This window comes from Scyliorhinus canicula, chromosome 1, assembly GCF_902713615.1.
Source record: "Scyliorhinus canicula chromosome 1, sScyCan1.1, whole genome shotgun sequence".
NCBI classification, from domain to species: Eukaryota; Metazoa; Chordata; class Chondrichthyes; order Carcharhiniformes; family Scyliorhinidae; genus Scyliorhinus; species Scyliorhinus canicula.
This window is the reverse complement of record NC_052146.1, coordinates 223,721,410-223,740,433: the sequence shown is the minus strand read 5'-3', so window position 1 is coordinate 223,740,433 and position 19,024 is coordinate 223,721,410. Positions and strand designations below refer to the sequence as shown.

Genomic DNA, 19,024 nt, shown 5'->3' with positions numbered 1-19,024 from the left:
ACTGAGCGCCATTCGGTGCTAGTCTCCATAAACGGGGGCCAGATGGAACAGCATTCATGGAGGTCTCCTGGAGTATTGGAGACTGCCAGGTGCTTGCAGTCTGTGAAGGGTGGCACCCTGGCACAACTGGTGCTACCCAAACACCCTGACTGCTAGCCTGGCATTGCCAACCTGGCACTGTGGTAGTGCCACCCACCTGGATGCCAGCCTGGCATTGTCAAAGTGCCCAGGTGTTACTGCCGGCTGGCAAGAGTGGTGCCAGGCTGACACTGCCACCTGGGCACCATGGGTACCCCATGGGGGGGGGGGGGGTGCTGAGGTCCCCTTATTGGTGTGTTGGGGCTTGGGGGTGGTTCAAAGTTCACGTTGTTGGTTCGAGAGTCCAGGACGCCATTTAAATATGGAGTTCCAAGAAGTAGAACTCCAAGATTAAGAAATCGCTCAGAAAAAAGATCAATATTGAGCGGTTTCAATGGCCAAGCATGCTGGTGAACTTCCAACAATGTTTTCTCCAAAATCTCCAAGGTGTCCATTCTAATGGAATGGGGAAAATTGGAAAGAGCTGAAGATAATTATCAGCTTAAGATGTGAAAGAAACCATTGGCTACAAGTCCAGGAAACACCAATACTGGTTCGATGAGAATGCCACGCCACCCAAGACCTCATCAACAAAAGCTCTCCACGCCTGGAAAAATGACACAACCAGCAAGGCAAAGAGGAGAGCTCATCAATTAGCCAAGGTGGAAGTACAAGGAAGAGCTATGGAAATGAAGAACCAACGGTGGACTGAGAAAGCTAAAGAGTTGCAACTCCTTGCTGACAAGCATGACACCAAAGCTTCTTCACTGCAACCAAGACACTATATGGACCAATACCCATGGAAACCAGTGTGGAGTAAGGATGGAATACACTTTAGAGGCAAAGATTAAATCGACCTCTGATGGAGAGTACATTTTGAAGAACTCCTAAACTGTAATACAACCATTGATGAAGACATGTTTGAAAAAATCCCCCAAACTCCCCGGGCGAAATTCTCCGACCCCCTCGCTGGGAACATCATTGCCCGAATCCTCACTAGCTGCCTTCTCCCAGGCTCTGAGGAAATCCTTCCAGAAAGCAAGTGTGGCTTCCGACCAAACCGTGGAACAGCAGATATGATTTTCACTGATCAGCAACTTCAAGAGAGATTCTAGGAGCTACATCAACCATCAACCACTCCATGTGGCCTTCATCAATCTGACCAAGGCTTTTGACTCAGTCTATCCGAAGTGCTTTGGAAGACCCTGTTAAAATCCAGCTGTCCAGAGAAATTCATCAACATCCTCCAACTCCTCCATGACAAGATGTCGGCAACAGTCTTCATCAATTGAAAAAAGACGGAAACCTATGAGGTCAAGACTGGAGTCAAGCAGGGATGTGTCACCTCCCCCCTCCCTTTCCTCCATCTTCATCGCCATCATCTTTCAACTTGTTAAGTGCAAGTTCCCAGTTGGAGTGGATATTGTCTGCAATCTGGACGGAAAACCTTTCAACCTCAATCGTGTGAAATCCAAGAAGAAAATTACACTGACATTGCTCATGAACTTCATTATTCAGCTGAATTGCCATCTCCACTCTTAGAAGAGAATCTCTAAACCATGCTTGACACTTTCGCGGAAACATACCACAGAATAGGGGCTGGTTTAGCACAGTGAGCTAAATAGCTGACTTGTAATGCAGAACAAGGCCAGCAGCGTGGGTTCAATTCCCGTACCGGCCTCCCCGAACAAGCGGCGGAATGAGGCAACTAGCGGCTTTTCACAGTAACTTAATTGAAGCCTACTTGTGACAATAAGCGATGATGATTATTATTATTATTATTATTAATCGGTCTAGCCTCAACCTCAAGAAGACACAAGTTCTTTACCAATCTGTGCCAGGGCAAGATCCATTCCCTTCCTCCATCAAGATCCAACAGAGAAACTGTGTCAAATGTGGAATATTTCCCATACCTGGGGAGCCATCCCTCCTCTAAGGCTGGCATCAATGTGGAGATCAAACATTGCATCTAATCCGCGAGCTCCTCCTTTAGATGCCCAAGGACGAGAGTCTTTGATGACTGCGACATGAATGTGAACACCAAGATCCGTGTGTAGAAGGCGGTTGTCCTCCCAACTCTCCTATATGGCTCAGAAACATGGACACATATTGATGCCACCCCAAGGCCCTGGAGAAATAACATCAATGCTGTCTGATATGGATTCTCCTCATCAGCTGGGAAGACAGGCATACTATCAGTGCCCTTGAAGGAGCCAAGAGAACCAATATCGAGACCATGATCATCCGAAACCAACTGTGCTGCGTCAACCATGTGCTTAGGAGGTCAGAATCGCAGATACTAAAGCAAATCCTCTTTGCCCAGCGCAAGGAAGACTCCCGAACAAGGAGAGGACAAATCAAGGCTTCAAAGACACACTGAAGGATTACCTCAAGAAATGCAAAACTCCTTCAGAAGCCCCACCCACCCCACTGCACAGAAGCCCATGCCCCAGGCTTGCCTCCTCTTTACTCTGCATGCACAGATCATAGAACATAGAACAATACAGCGCAGTACAGGCCCTTCGGCCCACGATGTTGCACCGACATAGGAAGTCAAAAACTAAAGGCCATCTAACCTACACTATGCCATTATCATCCATATGCTTATCCAATAAACTTTTAAATGCCCTCAATGTTGGCGAGTTCACTACTGTTGCAGGTAGGGCATTCCACGGCCTCACCACTCTTTGTGTAAAAAACCTACCTCTGACCTCTGTCCTATATCTATTACCCCTCAATTTAAGGCTATGTCCCCTCGTGCTAGCCACCTCCATCCGCGGGAGAAGGCTCTCACTGTCCACCCTATCTAACCCTCTGATCATTTTGTATGCCTCTATTAAATCACCTTTTACCTTCTTCTCTCTAACGAAAACAACCTCAAGTCCATCAGCCTTTCCTCATAAGATTTTCCCTCCATACCAGGCAACATCCTGGTAAATCTCCTCTGCACCTGTTCCAAAGCTTCTACGTCCTTCCTATAATGAGGCGACCAGAACTGTGCGCAATACTCCAAATGCGGCCATACCAGAGTTTTGTACAGCTGCAACATGACCTCATGGCTCCGGAACTCAATCCCTCTACCAATAAAGGCCAACACACCATAGGCCTTCTTCACAACACTATCAACCTGGATGGCAACTTTCAGGGATCTATGTACATGGACACCGAGATCCCTCTGCTCATCCACGCTACCAAGAATTTTACCATTAGCCAAATATTCCGCATTCCTGTTATTCTTTCCAAAGTGAATCACCTCACACTTCTCTACATTAAACTCCATTTGCCACCTCTCAGCCCAGCTCTGCAGCTTATCTATGTCCCTCTGTAACCTGCAACATCCTTCCACACTGTCTACAACTCCACCGACTTTAGTGTCGTCTGCAAATTTACTCACCCAACCTTCTGTGCCCTCCTCTAGGTCATTTATAAAAATGACAAACAGCAACGGCCCCAGAACAGATCCTTGTGATACGCCACTCGTAACTGAACTCCATTCTGAATATTTGCCATCAACCACCACCCTCTGTCTTCTTTCAACTAGCCAATTTCTGATCCACATCTCTAAATCACCCTCAATCCCCAGCCTCCGTATTTTCTGCAATAGCCGACTGTGGGGAACCTTATCAATCGCTTTACTGAAATCCATATACACCACATCAACTGCTCTACCCTCGTCTACCTGTTCAGTCACCTTCTCAAAGAACTCGATAAGGTTTGTGAGGCATGACCTACCCTTCACAAAACCATGCTGACACAAAACCATCATCCAAGAGATCAGTGCCCCAGGCTTCCCTTCCCTCTGTGCAGCCTTTCCAAAAAGCCCATGGCTCTTGAGCAGAAGGCATCCTTGAATATGCTGCTGTTCTGTCTTGACAGTGTCTACCCTTGCCCTATTTACCGTCTGTCCACCCCAGCTCACCCTGTGTTCTCTCTGACTCATCCCATGCGCTCCTCTCCCCGCTCTAGAAGTAGAGCCGCTGCACAAGCTCTACACTCATGTCCCGAAAGATGTTCTGTAAAGTAATTTGGACATTCAGAATTCTCCCTCTGGAATGTGGCGACTAGGGGCTTTAACTTCATTGCAGTGTTAATGTAAGCCTACTTGTAACAATAAAGATCGTTGTTAGTATTATTTTGAAATCAGTCGTATATCACGCCATCATGCTACCGTGAATGCATTATTTCACAACGGGGTATGATTCCAGGATTCCAGTGCATGGACTCAATAGTGATATACTAATGTATTACAATGAGGTTCCCAATGTTGAACAGGACAAAGTAGCCCGCTTGATTGGCACCCCTTCCACAAACATTCACTCCCTCCACCACCGATGCACAGTAGTAGCAGTGTGTACCATCTACAAGGTGCACTGTAGGAACTCACCAAGGTTCCTTAGAAAGCATCTTCTAACCCCACGACCACTACCATCTAGAAGGACAAGAGCTGGAATCCACCAGCTGGAAGTTTGGAGGGGGTAACCCTTGTTACAGAGCAGTCATCCTCTGGTCTGTTTTGGAGGTTGAAGAAGGTAGCAATGCACAATGGATGTGGCCAGGATAGCAGGCACTTACTAATATAAATTCCTTGGTGCGGTCTCACATCAACTGCATATTTACAGAGCAGTGGCCCAAGCAGTTGTGGTATTGTTCTCGTTGACATGGAGGACCCACTGAAGCATGTGCTTTGCAGTAGATGGCACCTTGTACTATTCGGAAGATCACTGTCCTCCTGAACCCACAAGCGCTTTCACCCTGGTCTCCTTCCTCAGGGAAAATAGAATAAAGACATGGTCCTTCTGTAGTATGACTTTTATATCTGCAAGGTACTTCTGCGAAAGGTGAACTCTGAAAAGTTGCCGATTTCACATGTTCCCACCTGGTGGGATCCTATTGTAGAGAAAGAAAACACAATGATGATCTTTAACAGCACTTGGAGAACTGTATTGACCCTGGTTTATGGCTCTGTATCATCATGAAGGAGCACAGTAAGAAGTCTTACAACACCAGGTTAAAGTCCAACAGGTTTGTTTCGAATCGCTAGCTTTCGGAGCGCAGCTCCTTCCTCAGGTCAATGAAGGGTGGAGCAGTGCTCCAAAAGCTAGTGATTCCAAACAAACCTGTTTGACTTTAACCTGGTGTTGTAAGACTTCTTACGGTGCTCACCCCAGTCCAACGCCAGCATCTCCACATCATGGCTATCATGAAGGAGGTGGGGCAACTCAATCACTAACTCCTTTATGAAACTTAGCTTTCTGAGGTATTGTATCTGGCTCATCCCAAAGTAGCCCTTCTGCTCTTGATTCCTCATAGAGGCTTTCCTCACCAGCTCCTCCCCCACACCCTGCTCATGTTGCAGAGCAAGTGGAACTGAAATTACTGCTCCCCTATTTATGCAAGGCAATGTTATTTCCTGACTTTCTGTGGTCACCAAAAATGGCAAAATTCCTCCAACACAGTGCTTCTACAACTTTTACACAATTAAGAACAGAATGGAGTCTATCTTGCTTGCTAATGCTTATCTTTTCAGGAGTAAATAAGGAAGATATTGCCTGCATATTTGTTGACCAATTTTAGCTTCCTGGCATGGCATCAGCCCACTGATATCAACAATGCCATACAGCACCTTTGTCCGAACCTTTTGCACCACTGTGGTTCAACTATGTTGCATGTAGCTGGATGTGGCGTTGTGTGAATGAATATTCCACTTGTATTATCTATCTTAGTTCTTTAATTTGTCATTATTGAATCAATTGCATTGTGGCTGTTCTCTCATGACAAAAGATTTCCAACATATATTTCTATAATCATTCTATGATTTGTCCAGAGGGAAGATTCTTTGGTATTTCCAGTGAATACTTCCAGCCGCTTCTCCTTAATCATACCTTTCTAACCATGTAGGAGCATGTGAAATAAAATAAATTGGAATTTTTTCAGATGTTCACGCTATTGCCTACACTTTCTCCCCCCTTTACAAAGATACCTGCAGTTGCCACCCCCATAGTTGCAGCAGAGTGAAACTAATGATTATCTGCTGGGAGAGGAAATATCTTAAGCTAGTTTAACAGTAGTCTTGGAGAGAGGAAACTGTAGCTAAACGTCCTGTGGTACTGAGTTGATACATTTGGAGAATAATTCTAAGGCCATGGCATAATGCTCCAGATCAATGATGCAGCCTTAGAAATAGAAGCTGCACCATTTATACAAACATCAAGGAAAAGCGCACGTGTTAAATAGATGTATAAAATTAAGATACTAGTTACTGTAATTTTCTGGGTCCAAGGGTGTCCCTACAGCAACTAGAGCCTCATACATTGAGTTAGTGAACACTTTGAGGCACTGGGCAATCATTCCAGCTGAATTGGAGTGGGAGATTATGTAACCACCTAATGAGGCAGGCACCTTAGCAATTCCACAGTTCTTAGGTCCAACAGCCAGAGATCTAATGTACTTAGAAAACAAATCACCGTGTGTCACTGAATGGGGAAAGGCTACTCTTTCTAAGAAACCAACAATTCTCTATAATCTAGTGATTCCAAAAGTCTCAATGGCAGCTGTTATGACCCCCGACGGGGACAGAACTTGTATTGTATCCGGTCTCCTCCTACACCTCAGAGTATGAGCTACTCGGGTGACAGGGTGGCGGAGCCTCCTCCCAATTGGAGGAACTCCCCACAGGGTATAAACCCCGACCTGGAAGCAGTTCAGGGAAGATGCCCCTGTGGGGAGTGGAGAGGAACGATTGCTGTATGTGATGTGAGAATGCAGAGTTGTACCCTGCCAGCCTGGCCTCTTGTGGAGTCTTTGCCTCTGTGTACAACAGATGTAATACTGTGTTTCTGAGAGATGCTATTCGGCATGTGGTCTTCAACTATCATGCATGTGCCTGGGTGTTCTCTGTGTTTTCTATAAGCCCCCGCCCCCACTGTACACTATTGTACTGTAGTGATCTCAGTTACTTTTCTTCATTGTCTTATAAAACTAGCATAATGCTCGCAGAACAATGCTATCAGTACCCTTAGTCCATGTAAGTCCCACATCAAGTGATACCTAAAAGCAAGTCCAATTGTTTCGTAATCTCTTGTCCATCCAAGGAGAATAATGGGTGGATTCATCACCTGCTGTGATAAATGTTCATCTGATCCTGCTTCCTGCACTTGACCCTCCTCGCTTGTGAGTGATACTGCCCCGATGACTATTCTTTAACCTCACAATAGAATTTTTTTGAATTGTTGGTAACTGAAATGGTGCTTGGAGAGAGATTATTCACGTACTACACTTTCCTGTCTCCTTTATCTCTTGCTTAGGAATAGCCGGCTTCAAATGGCCTGGCTAAACACAATTTGAAGCGGGGTTTGAAAAAACAGACTGCTTGCTCGTTTTCTCTATTCATATCGCAACACTCCTCATGCTTTTACGGGGTTTTCCCCAGTGTTGATGGGTCGCCGTCTTCATACTCAGTTTGGTTTATTACTCCCAGTCACGGCACCAATGTACACCGCTCACAAGATAAACAAGGGCGGTGTGCTAATGGGCATCGTTCTCTATGCTGCTTTACACCAGATCAAGAGATCACACCCGCAACTTTGATGAGGGCCTTCATTGGCTTCCAGGGGTCGTCGTTCATCAGATTGGTCCGTTTTCTACAACATCCGTCTGCGAGGCCAGCTGATGAAGTGTCATCTTGATCATCTTTGTGTCAGGGTTTCTGCTGCTCCATCGTCTTCCCTTGTCTTTACTTCAGCTGGCCATTAAGGAGTTGATTCAAGAGATCTCCACCCTGGCTCGGCCAGTTCCGCTGCTGTTACAGTCTACGCACATGGTCCTGTCTTCTTCTCCTAGGGTTACCAAGCTGCCTGATGTGTTATCATCGGATTCTAATATGGAGACCCAGACTTCCAAGATCTCCAACTCTGACGTTGTTACCCAGCCACCGCCTGGCGGTTCTCCAGTTGGTCGAGCCAACTACAAACACCGTTCTCCAGCTCGGTATACACTGGCTATTCCGGTTCCTCCACCAGGAGGCAATGTGCCCTGACCGAAGTGCCTACCGACCCGACACCTGTTGAGACTGGGCCAGATTCTTCTGATCCATCTTCTTCGAACTTTTTCGTCGTCTTCTTGTATTCTGCGACGAGACGAGAGTAGAGAGTAATCGAGGCTTTATTACGCAGAGATGTGGAGCCTCCCGCAGCTTCAACCGAAATGGCTGCAGCTCGGAGAGCCCACACATTTATACTCCGCCTACTGGGTGGAGCCAGCAGGCAGGGATCTACCCCCGTACCTGTAGGACAGGAGCCTTACCTTAATACCCTCGTATGCAGTATATAATACAACAGTCGTGACTACCACATTCACCCCCTGTTAAAAAAGAGTCTAGCAGGCGTGGTGGAAACTATTTACATACAGGTTGTTGGAAACTATTTACATACAGGTTGTTAAAACATTTTTGAAAATGTCTACAAATTTAGATGGTCGGGCGCCTTGATCCACCGTTGCGATCGTCGCAGGTGTCGTGTTGATGCCGGAGTTGGTTCGGTCGTCGGTGACTCCGGGAGCGTGTCAACCTCATCTTCATCCACGGGTGGGACCAAGGGGAGGGTGGATCGTCCTGGAGCGGGAGCTGTGGAATGGTGCGCCCAGGGGAAGGGAGGGTGGTGCCGGGGTGGGGGGGGGGGGGGGGGGGGGTGAGCGGGGACCCAGCTGGTGCCAAGTCCCGAAGGGAGACTGTGTCTTGGCGGCCGTCAGGGTACGCTACGTAGGCGTACTGCAGGCTCGCGTGGAGTAGCTGTATCCTCTCAACCAACGGGTCCGCCTTGTGTAGCCGCACGTGTTTACGGAGAACGGGCCCTGGAGCTGCCAGCCATGTCGGGAGCGAAACCCCGGAAGTGGACTTCCTAGGGAAGGCAAAGAGACGTTCATCGAGATTTTCGTTAGTCGCGGTACACAGGAGCGACCGAATGGAGTGAAGTGCGTCGGGGAGGACCTCTTGCCAGCGGGAGGCCAGGAGATTTCTGGACCGTAGGGCCAGCTGGACGGCCTTCCAGACCATCCAATTCTTCCGCTCCACCTGCCAGTTTCCCCGGGGGTTGTAGCTGGTCGTTCTGCTCGAGGCCCCAGTTGAGCAGGTACTGATGCAGCTCATCGCTCATAAATGAGGATCCCCGGTCGCCGGTAAGGGGTGGTAGGGGCCGCCAAATTTCAAGGTTAGGCTCTGGAGGTTGCACTGGAAGTCCAGGCCGAGTAGCAAGACAGCGCAGAGGTTGGGGAGGACGTAGAGCCGCTGAACTCTACACCCTGGATGGTGATGGTGGCAGTGCAGTACCCCCGGATCGCCACGGAATGGGATCCGGAGGCCAGGGAGATTCTCTGCTTGGTGGCGTGGACCATGAGGGAGCAGCGCCTTACCGTATCGGGGTGGATGAAGCTCTCAGTGCTCCCGGAGTCCAGAAGGCAGGAAACCTTGTGCCCGTCGATCTTCACTGTCGTCGACATGGTCGCGAGGTTGTGCTGTCGTGTCTGATCGATCGTAACGGACGCTAGGCGTGGCTGGTCAGCGGCGGTTGCAGGCGATGAGCCTGATGAGGTGTCTGATGAGCAGGGATCCTGAGGCGGGGACTATGGTGGCGCCCATGGGCCGCATGTGTCCTGGGGTGGACAAGATGGTGGCGCCCATGGGCCGCACGTGTGAGGCGAGCAAGATGATGAATAAAATGGCGGTGCCCATGGGCTGCACGTGTTGCGAGGGGAGCAAGATGGCGGCGCCCAGGGGCCGCACATGGTCTGCGGGAAGGAAGATGGCGGAGCCCAGGAGGGTGCCGGGGCAACGGCGGTGACCAAGCGGGCCTGGCACACAGCAGCAAAATGTCCTTTCTTACTGCAGGCCTTGCAGAGCGCGCTCCGTGCTGGGCAGTGTTGTCGGGGGTGCTTTGACTATCCGCAGAAGTAGCACTTGGCTCCCCCGGGGTTGTGTGGTTGCCGCGCGGCGCAGGCCTGGAGTTGGCTGGGGGAGGTCGCTGATGGGGTGCACGGTAGGGAGTTCGCTGGTGGGGTCCACGATGTCCAGGAGGGGTGGGCCACGCGGTCGAGAGCATACGCTTGAATATTGTGTGAGGCGACCGTGAGCGGGAGCACTAGTTTCTTGGTCGCCGTGAGGTTGAGGGTAGCCCCTTCTAAGAACCGCTGGTGGATGTAGGCTGACTCTATGCCTGTAACGAATGCGTCTCTAAGTAGCAAGTCCGAATGTTCAGAGGCCAAAAACAGCCTGGCAATCGCAGTCTCTCACTAGGATTTGGAGGGCACGCCAGAAATCCTCCACAGACGCACCGGGGAGTTGATGCCCTGTGGAAAGGAGGGGTCTGGCGTAGACTTTATTGGTCTGCTGCGTGTAGTTCTCCTTCAGTTGCGCCACAGCCTCAGCGTATGTCGGCGCCTCCCGGATGAGGGGGAAGATGTCCGAGCTCAGGCGCGTGTAGAGGATCTGGAGCTTCTGTGCCTCTGAGGGTGGTTCAGTCGCAGATCTGATGTATGCCTCAAAGCAGGCTAACCAACGTGCGAAGGTTGACTTGCCGTTGTCTGCTTGAGGGTGCAGATGCAGGCGATCAGGCTTGATGCGGAGATCCATCATTGTAAAATCTCTGCATAATAAATTGATGCACTATCAATTACGACGAGACGAGAGTAGAGTAATCGAGGCTTTATTACGCAGAGATGTGGAGCCTCCTGCAGCTGCTGCCGAAATGGCTGCAGCTCGGAGAGCCCACACGTTTATACTCTGCCTATTGGGCGGAGCCAGCAGGCAGGGATCTACCCTCGTACCTGTAGTACAGGGGCCTTACCGTAACACCCTCGTATGCAGTACATAATACAACAGTGGTGACTACCACATATTCTTTGTTATTCTCATTTGTCCCTGAGGGGGTCTTCGAACTTTGGATGGGGGGGGGGGGGGGGGGGGGGGGGGGCGCGGTGTTGTGACCCAAATGGGACCCGTGGGGCAAGCTTGCTGATATTCCCGGCGTGGCTTCAGGAAGATGATCCCTCCCACTAACTACGGGACACATAACATATAAGGTCGCCAGAATGTAACAACCGACTGAGAGAAAGGACCAGTGACTTTCAACCGGGTCCCTTGTGTACATACTACTGTGTTAATAAATAAGTTTCTGTTTGTTACTCGACTGATTCCTTATTCCGTTACTAAAGTGGGGATTTGTAAACTAACAATTAAAAAAAAAGACAGCTGTCAAATTTGGTAGAACAAAAGGTTCTACCAAATGATCTTTGAGAGAACCTGTCACCCCTTCCTAGTCCATCCTGCAAGTGTCTTTAGTCTATACAGTATAGCAATACCATTGCGTCTAGACCCTGCCCTAAACTGTATTCGCAAACCGCCAGATCCATTCCCTTCCATGGTCGCATCTGAGGTTGAAAGTTTCCAAGGTGTCCTACTTGGATCTGAGATCAGTTTCCAACCTCATATCCTCTCTATCAACAAGATCACCGACTTCTTTCTCCTTAACATTGCCTGTGATCCTGTCTCAGCACAACTACTGCTGAAACCTGTCTCTTCAATCTCCAGATTCCACTATTCCAATGTTCACCTGACTGACCTCCTACATATCGCACTCCATAAACTTGAAATCTTCCATAACTACTGTCCATATCCTAAAAACATTTGTATTTATGAAGCATCTTTCATATAGTAAAATATTCTAAATCACTTGAGGAGCATCACCAAGCAAAATCTGACACCCAGGTCACAAAAAGAGATCTATGGGAAGTTGAAGTTAGGTTTTAAGAGCGTCTTAAAGGAGCAAAGAGAGCAGGAGGCATATGGAGGAGATTCCAAAGTTTAGGACCTTGTCATCTGAAGGCATGGTTGCCCATGCTGGAGTGATGAGATGCTGCTCCACGTCTTGCTCACCTATTAGTTCTATGTTTGCTAGTTCACTAACACTCCTACTTTAAAATGCCCATCCTTATGTTGAAAATCTCTCCATAACTTATAATCTCCTCCAGTCCTACAAATGTGCCTTTTGCACAGTCCCAATGGTATGCACCACATTGGTAGCCATGTCTTCAACAATCTAGGGAATTCTGGGAATTCGTCCCTTGAACTGCAACACCTTTCTACCACAGCTCCATTAACTTGTTGCTTAAAACCTACCGCTTTGACCAAGACTTTCATTCCTGCCCTAACTTGTCTGTGTGATTCTGCATCAAACGTTGTCTGGTGATGTTCCTGTGAAGCAGCTTCAGCTGTTTTGCTTAATTAAAGGTGTTATATAAATAATGATTGATTATTTATGCTTTTATGAAGTGACTTAGCACACAACTCGGTTACAGACAAAACATGTTACCATAGTTTTAGGTGAACAATGAATAAGCAATAAATATAGTTATCCCAGTGTCACCAACATCTGGAGGATAAACAAAAAACACTTTGACAGGCAATAAAATAATTATTTTTATTGTGTGCTCTAGGAAGTTATTCATCATAACTGCAGCAGTCTAGTAACCAACGCCCCCTTTTTCAAGGATTGTGATCCGAACTTCATGATTGCATTACTGAGTAAACTGAAATTTCATGTTTCTCAAAGTGGTGAGGTCCTCTTTTGTGAAGGTGCAGTCGCAAACTATATGTTATTTATTGAGAGAGGTAAAATGTTAATGGAGGGACCTAACATTTCAAAGAAGTTGACTGATGGAGCATTCTTGGGAGGTAGGTCAGAACACATTTTAAAAAAAATTACACTACCTGGATGCATGTGACCTCTAATTGATAATTATTTAAAATTAATGTTCAAATATAATTGCTTAGCATGGGAAAATATTCAGCCATTGTCTGTCACAGTGAGAGTCTACCATTTTATAATTTATAGTTCATGAATTTTCTTTAAAGTATTTTTGATTCACAATGTGTTTTATAGCATAGAATGGGGAACATCTGATTATTTCAAATATTCTATCTGCCTTTTCCAAAATTGACATTATTAGAATGATCTCTATTATCCACACAGTAAGCATCACAATGAAATATATTCTGTCTTGCTATAAATTATGAAAAAGTTTAATCCATAAAGTGATTAAAAATAATTGTTCCTAAATTTCTATATCATCAGCTGTAAGTGATTTCCTTCAGTTTATAAACACTGATGTGTAAGTTACAAAAGTAGAGGAAAACCTATTGTGGGCTTCATAACTACCACCTTTTGAGGATTAATTTTCTTCATCTGTTTAACTGCCATAATTTTGGTAGAAACTCGTCTTCTGCTTCTGCTCTCCGTGATGGTGAGCTTGGCGCCGGTAAAGGCATTTACTTAGCCAGTGCAGCGGCATACCTGAAACCTGCCGCCTCCCTGCCTTCACTAGAATTAAATTCTGGGTGGAAAGGCCCATTGTCAACCTTCCTGACCCTTACGTAGCCAATTAATGACAACTTAAAGGGTTCATCCAGCCAACTTCAAGTTGTTGCTATATGACAGACAGGTGAACCTGTGTGAACTGCTTGTCATCTCAGGGTGAGGGAATCTCTCGATCAGATGACTGATTGAAGGATTGGACAGTAGGAATGGGAGTTGGGGGCTGGTGAGGGCCTCTCCCCCTCCAGTTGTTTCAGTACCTCCAGTCTACATGACACCCAGCTGCAAATTCCACCTCCCCTGCCCCGCTGCTTTCATTATTTTCCTATGGCCTGGATCCTCTGTGATCCTGCAACTCCAAGAGTGTCTTTCTGGCAGCTAGTAGTGCTGCTGAGCACGGAGAAGTTGGCCTCCTGATTAGCCAGCAGCTCTCACTAGTCGGGCTTCCGCCCCAAGTCTTGATTCCAGAGGAAGTCACATTCTCCCCGTGTCTGTGTGGGTCTCACCTCCACAACCCCAAAATAGGGGTAAAAGCAAATTAGTGCAGATGCTGGAATCTGAAACCAAAGAGAAAATGCTGGAAAATCTCAGCAGGTCTGGCAGGATCTGTAGGGAGAGAAATAAGCTACCGTTTCGAGTCCAGATGACCCTTTGTCAAAGCTATGCAGGGCAGGTAGATTGGCCACGCTAATTGCCCCTTAATTGGAAAAAAAATAATTGGGTAATCAATTTATTAAAAAAAAAAAAATAATAATTCCTGGGAAGGCCGACTGGTGGCCTCACCACTACCTGACTGGCCTGTGGTTTGGCGTGCCTTCCTGAGAAAAGACACTGCAGGTCTCATGCTGGCTCTCCAGCCAGTAGTCGATACCCCTGATGCCCCAACAAAAGATTCTACCCAATTGACATTGCCTAATCCATTATTTTAAATTTACCCTGTAGCGCCATATTGCAGCTCACATATCAGATTTTAATTTCATACCTATAATGGTCTAGGTTCTCCATTCGGGAAATTATGTTCTCTTGCCAGAGCTGAATCACTTCTGTTTCGTGCAGTGTTGGTTCTGGACGTGCGGCGTCCAGAAGCGATTCAGTATCCTTTGCCATGCAAACTTATGGGGATTGCAAGGGATTCCATTGTGGGCAGCCCAATAGCGAGGTCCATCACCCCCCGCCAGAAGCGGAATCCTACCCCGTCCCCCTCCCCACAAGTAGGGGGTATCTAGCTATGATTGACAGCTCTTGATCACATCAAAAGTAGTTAAGAGCTTTCTGCTGAGAAAAAGAGGATGTGAAAGCACTTAAACTCCTAGATGTTTATAAACATTGCAGTTTAATTTCACAGCAGGCTACCTGAGATCCATTCAAGCCTGAAGGAAAATGAAACTAAATAATCCAGACATCTGGCTGCTAGAAAGTGGCAATTTCAGGCTACTACAAGCTATTTTTCTTTGAAGTGAATAGAAACCTTGGAGATCAAAGAATCTAGAGGGGTTTAAAACTTTGTGATGTGGTTTTGGCTTTCTATTAAGTTACAGCTGGGGCAGCACGGTGGCACAGTGGTTAGCATTGTTGCCTACGGCGCTGAGGACCCGGGTTCGAATCCCGGCCCTGGGTCACTGTCCGTGTGGAGTTTGCACATTCTCCCCGTGTCTGCGTGGGTTTCGCCCCCACAACCCAAAAGATGTGCAGGATAGGTGGATTGGCCACACTAAATTGCCCCTTAATTGGAAAAAATAATTGGGTACGCTAAATTTAAAAAAAAAAAGTTACAGCTGCTGCTTTCTAGACATCTGTCTGAGACAGCAGGTGTAAGACACAGGTAAGTTAAAAAGCAGTGATGGTTTCATTCTTCCTGGCCTGCTCTTTAGCTTCCAGGCAAGTGTGACTGATGGGGGTGGGGGGTGTTCTCTGCTATGGGTGGGGGAAGGAGGTTCTCTGCTTTGGAGCGGGGGTGCGGATCTATGCTATGGGAGGCTCCCTGTTATGGGGTGTTCTCTGCTATGGAGGGGTTCTCTGCTATGTGGGATTCCCTGTTATGGGGGGGGGTTGTGTTATTGGGGTTACTTGTTTCTGGGGGTTCTCTGATATGGGGGGTGGGAGTTCTCTGTTCGGGGGTCTGTGGTGGAGGTCTCTGATGGGGTCTCTAGTGGTTCTGGTGGGAGGACTGAGGTGGGCAGGATTTGCATTGTGGTGGGGAGGGGGCCCTCCGATGGACTTTTGGTGCACCTACTTTAAATATTTACCCCCTTTGCCCACCATGGGATCCATCAAGGTCATGCTGCCAAATACTTATACCAATCCATGCCTGTGTTAATCCTGGTCCAGAGGACTGGAGAATCACGGAGGTGTGGAGAATCCAGTGTCCAGCCAGTTAATAGATCTAATTCTTTACTCGGTGTGGACTCCCTGTGCTCTTATTAAACCGAGTTACTGCCTTGCTGTCACCCTTACCTCTCTGTCTTTGTTCAAGAGTGTTCCAATGAAACTCAACATAAGCTTGAGGAACAGCACCTCATCATTCAGTTAAATACTTCACAGCCTTCTGGGCTTGGCAGATAATCCCTGTCTTCAGTTCCTTAGCTTTGCATGATTTGGTCATACTCTTGTTTTTGCTGACAGGCAGCAGCTGTTCATCATTTGGTCATTCATACACCCTCTGGACACATTTTTAAAAATCATTGTTTCTTTACTTATTCCATTACCATTCAAGATGGCCAGTCCACTACTCAATCACTCCCCATTGATCACAGGCCTCTCCTTTTTTTCCCTACTCCCCCATTTCACATGCTTGAAACCTATTACATTTCTAACTTTGACCTGAAGGGTTAACACTGTCTCTTACTTCACAGATGCTGCCACATCTGCCGACTATTTCCAACGTTTCTGGTTTTTATTTCTAATTTTAACGATGGTTTCTCTTTTTGACCATATTAACAGCGTAAATCATTATCTACGTTTCAAATCAATCACTTCTTAAACTTCTATAATCAAGGTAACACAAATTTAATGCCTTCAATCTGTCCTCACAATATAACCGTCTTTGTCCTGGTAGCATTCAGTTAATCTGTGCTTCACCGCCTCTATGACCAATTTATCCTTCCTGAGATGCAATGCACAGAACTGAAAGCTAGTGACAGGCCTCATTGCGCTCTCGCTCAAGTAAAACGAGGCCAGTGAATAGCGGGAGAGGCCAAAAACGAGAACCCCGCCAGGCGCCGAACAGTTTGCGATGCAACCAGCCCACTCTCCTAGGCAAAATCGGGATCCCGCCGTAGCGTAGCAGGAAACCAATTTCACCATTAAGCCCCGTTTGCATACAATTATCAGGGCAACCCCATATCCAACAGTCTCCCGTGAATCTCATAACGAAGATGAGTGGTAAAGCGAAAAGTGCAGAGGATACTGGAAGTCTGCAGAGGGATTTGGATAGGTTAAGTGAATGGGCTAGGGTCTGGCAGATGGAATACAATGTTGACAAATGTGAGGTTATCCATTTTGGTAGGAATAACAGCAAACGGGATTATTATTTAAACGATAAAATATTAAAGCATGCCGCTGTTCAGAGAGACTTGGGTGTGCTAGTGCATGAGTCACAGAAGGTTGGTTTACAAGTGCAACAGGTGATTAAGAAGGCAAATGGAATTTTGTCCTTCATTGCTAGAGGGATGGAGTTTAAGACTAGGGAGGTTATGTTGCAATTGTATAAGGTGTTAGTGCGGCCACACCTGGAGTATTGTGTTCAGTTTTGGTCTCCTTACTTGAGAAAGGACGTACTGGCGCTGGAGGGTGTGCAGAGGAGATTCACTAGGTTAATCCCAGAGCTGAAGGGGTTGGATTATGAGGAGAGGTTGAGTAGACTGGGACTGTACTCGTTGGAATTTAGAAGGATGAGGGGGGATCTTATAGAAACATTTAAAATTATGAAGGGAATAGATAGGATAGATGCGGGCAGGTTGTTTCCACTGGCGGGTGACAGCAGAACTAGGGGGCATAGCCTCAAAATAAGGGGAAGTAGATTTAGGACTGAGTTTAGGAGGAACTTCTTCACCCAAAGGGTTGTGAATCTATGGAATTCCTTGCCCAGTGAAGCAGTTGAGGCTCCTTCATTACATGTTTTTAAGGTAAAGATAGATAGTTTTTTGAAGAATAAAGGGATTAAGGGTTATGGTGTTCGGGCCGGAAAGTGGAGCTGAGTCCACAAAAGATCAGCCATGATCTAATTGAATGGCGGAGCAGGCTCGAGGGGCCAGATGGCCTACTCCTGCTCCTAGTTCTTATGTTCTTATGTTCTTATGAATCATCGGCCTCCCCAGCAAGTGGTCACGCTGGTGCCGATTGGTACTCCTTTTTAAAAAGCTGCCGGAAGGGCTTCTGTGGGGAGCCAAGGAGGTGAGTAGCCATCTTTGCTCACAAAGAGCCCAGGGGCGCTGGGCTTTCCACCCCAGTGCTTGGCAGGAAGTGAGGGACCCTTGACTGGGGGGCGGGGGGACCCCGGATTGTGTGTATCCATTCCGGGGGCAACCCTTCTGCCCCACCGACCACCCACTACCCCAAACGACTGCCAAGGCCTCTGGCCGTGCGACTGAAGGCTATTGGTGGCACGGTAACACCGTGGTTAGCACTGTTGCTCCACATGTAAGCCTACTTTTGACACTAATAAAGGTTACTATTTGCTAATTGGGAATTGTGGTTAAGTGAGCATTTCACACAACCCAAGTGGATTCCAGTGGGTGGGCGGGCCATGTTGCATGTGGGAGTCATTGCTGAGCATCCAAATCAGACCATGATGCCTGGACACTGTGCCTGAACACTGCGGGAGGCAATACCACACACGCAGCAGCCAACATCCGAACACCCTGGGGATGGAATACAGTTCCGTGGACATGTCGATGGCCGAGGGGTGGGTGAGTGCAATAGGGAGGGGGACCAGCATCTGGTCCAGGTGACGTTATGAGCGGGTGTCCGAGTTACAGGGTCTGGGGTCCGGTGACGGGAACGCTCTGGGGCCAGGAGTGCATGGACAGGGTGTTTCGGATGGGTGGAGGGGATGGGGATCAATGGAGAAAATGGTGGGAGCCACCGCTGGTTGTCAGTCTGATATCCTCTCCCAATGCCTCATAGATATTGAATGCTATGGCAGGGATTTTGGATCCAGCAGGACTTGCCCGAATGGTGCTGCTGCGAGGATGGGCGGCCAGACGGCAGCAGCAGCGTTAGCAGATGCTCAGTGCAGCGGCCCATGTGCCAGGTCCACGCCCCACACCCTGAGGACCTGGCCACCCACCAGGCCTGGGAGGGACCCAGAGAGGGAGTTCTGCATGGCCCAGGGTGTACAGGCATTGCTTGTCGTTTGAAAAGATGATGGACAGAGCGTGCTCAACAAGGAGATGCTGCGGACTTAGCACCACGTGGACACTCGCTCTCTGAACGTCGAGGCCACTGCAGCCCTGAACGTTTACACCTTAGGTTTCGAGCGGGGACCTGTGTGGCATCCGGCAGGTCACGGATGCCCTGTGTGCCCAGACGGAAAACTACATCAACTTTGACATGGTCCGAGCCCAACCGGATGCCCGGGCAGCAGG

At 47.8% G+C, this 19,024-nt stretch overlaps 1 protein-coding gene across 3 annotated transcripts in view; it reads left to right on the top strand.

Moving 5' to 3' along the window:
• LOC119971979 (potassium/sodium hyperpolarization-activated cyclic nucleotide-gated channel 1-like) overlaps positions 1 to 19,024 on the top strand; it is a 334,310-nt gene that overhangs the window by 137,968 nt on the left and 177,318 nt on the right. For 2 of the 3 annotated variants that reach the window (XM_038808394.1, XM_038808384.1), the window contains exon 9: positions 12,562 to 12,799. The exons of the other annotated variant lie outside the window; for it this stretch is intronic. In XM_038808394.1, coding sequence (XP_038664322.1) covers positions 12,562 to 12,799 — 238 coding nt within the window. The remainder of the gene's footprint in view (positions 1 to 12,561; positions 12,800 to 19,024) is intronic. 3 annotated transcript variants of the gene reach the window in all.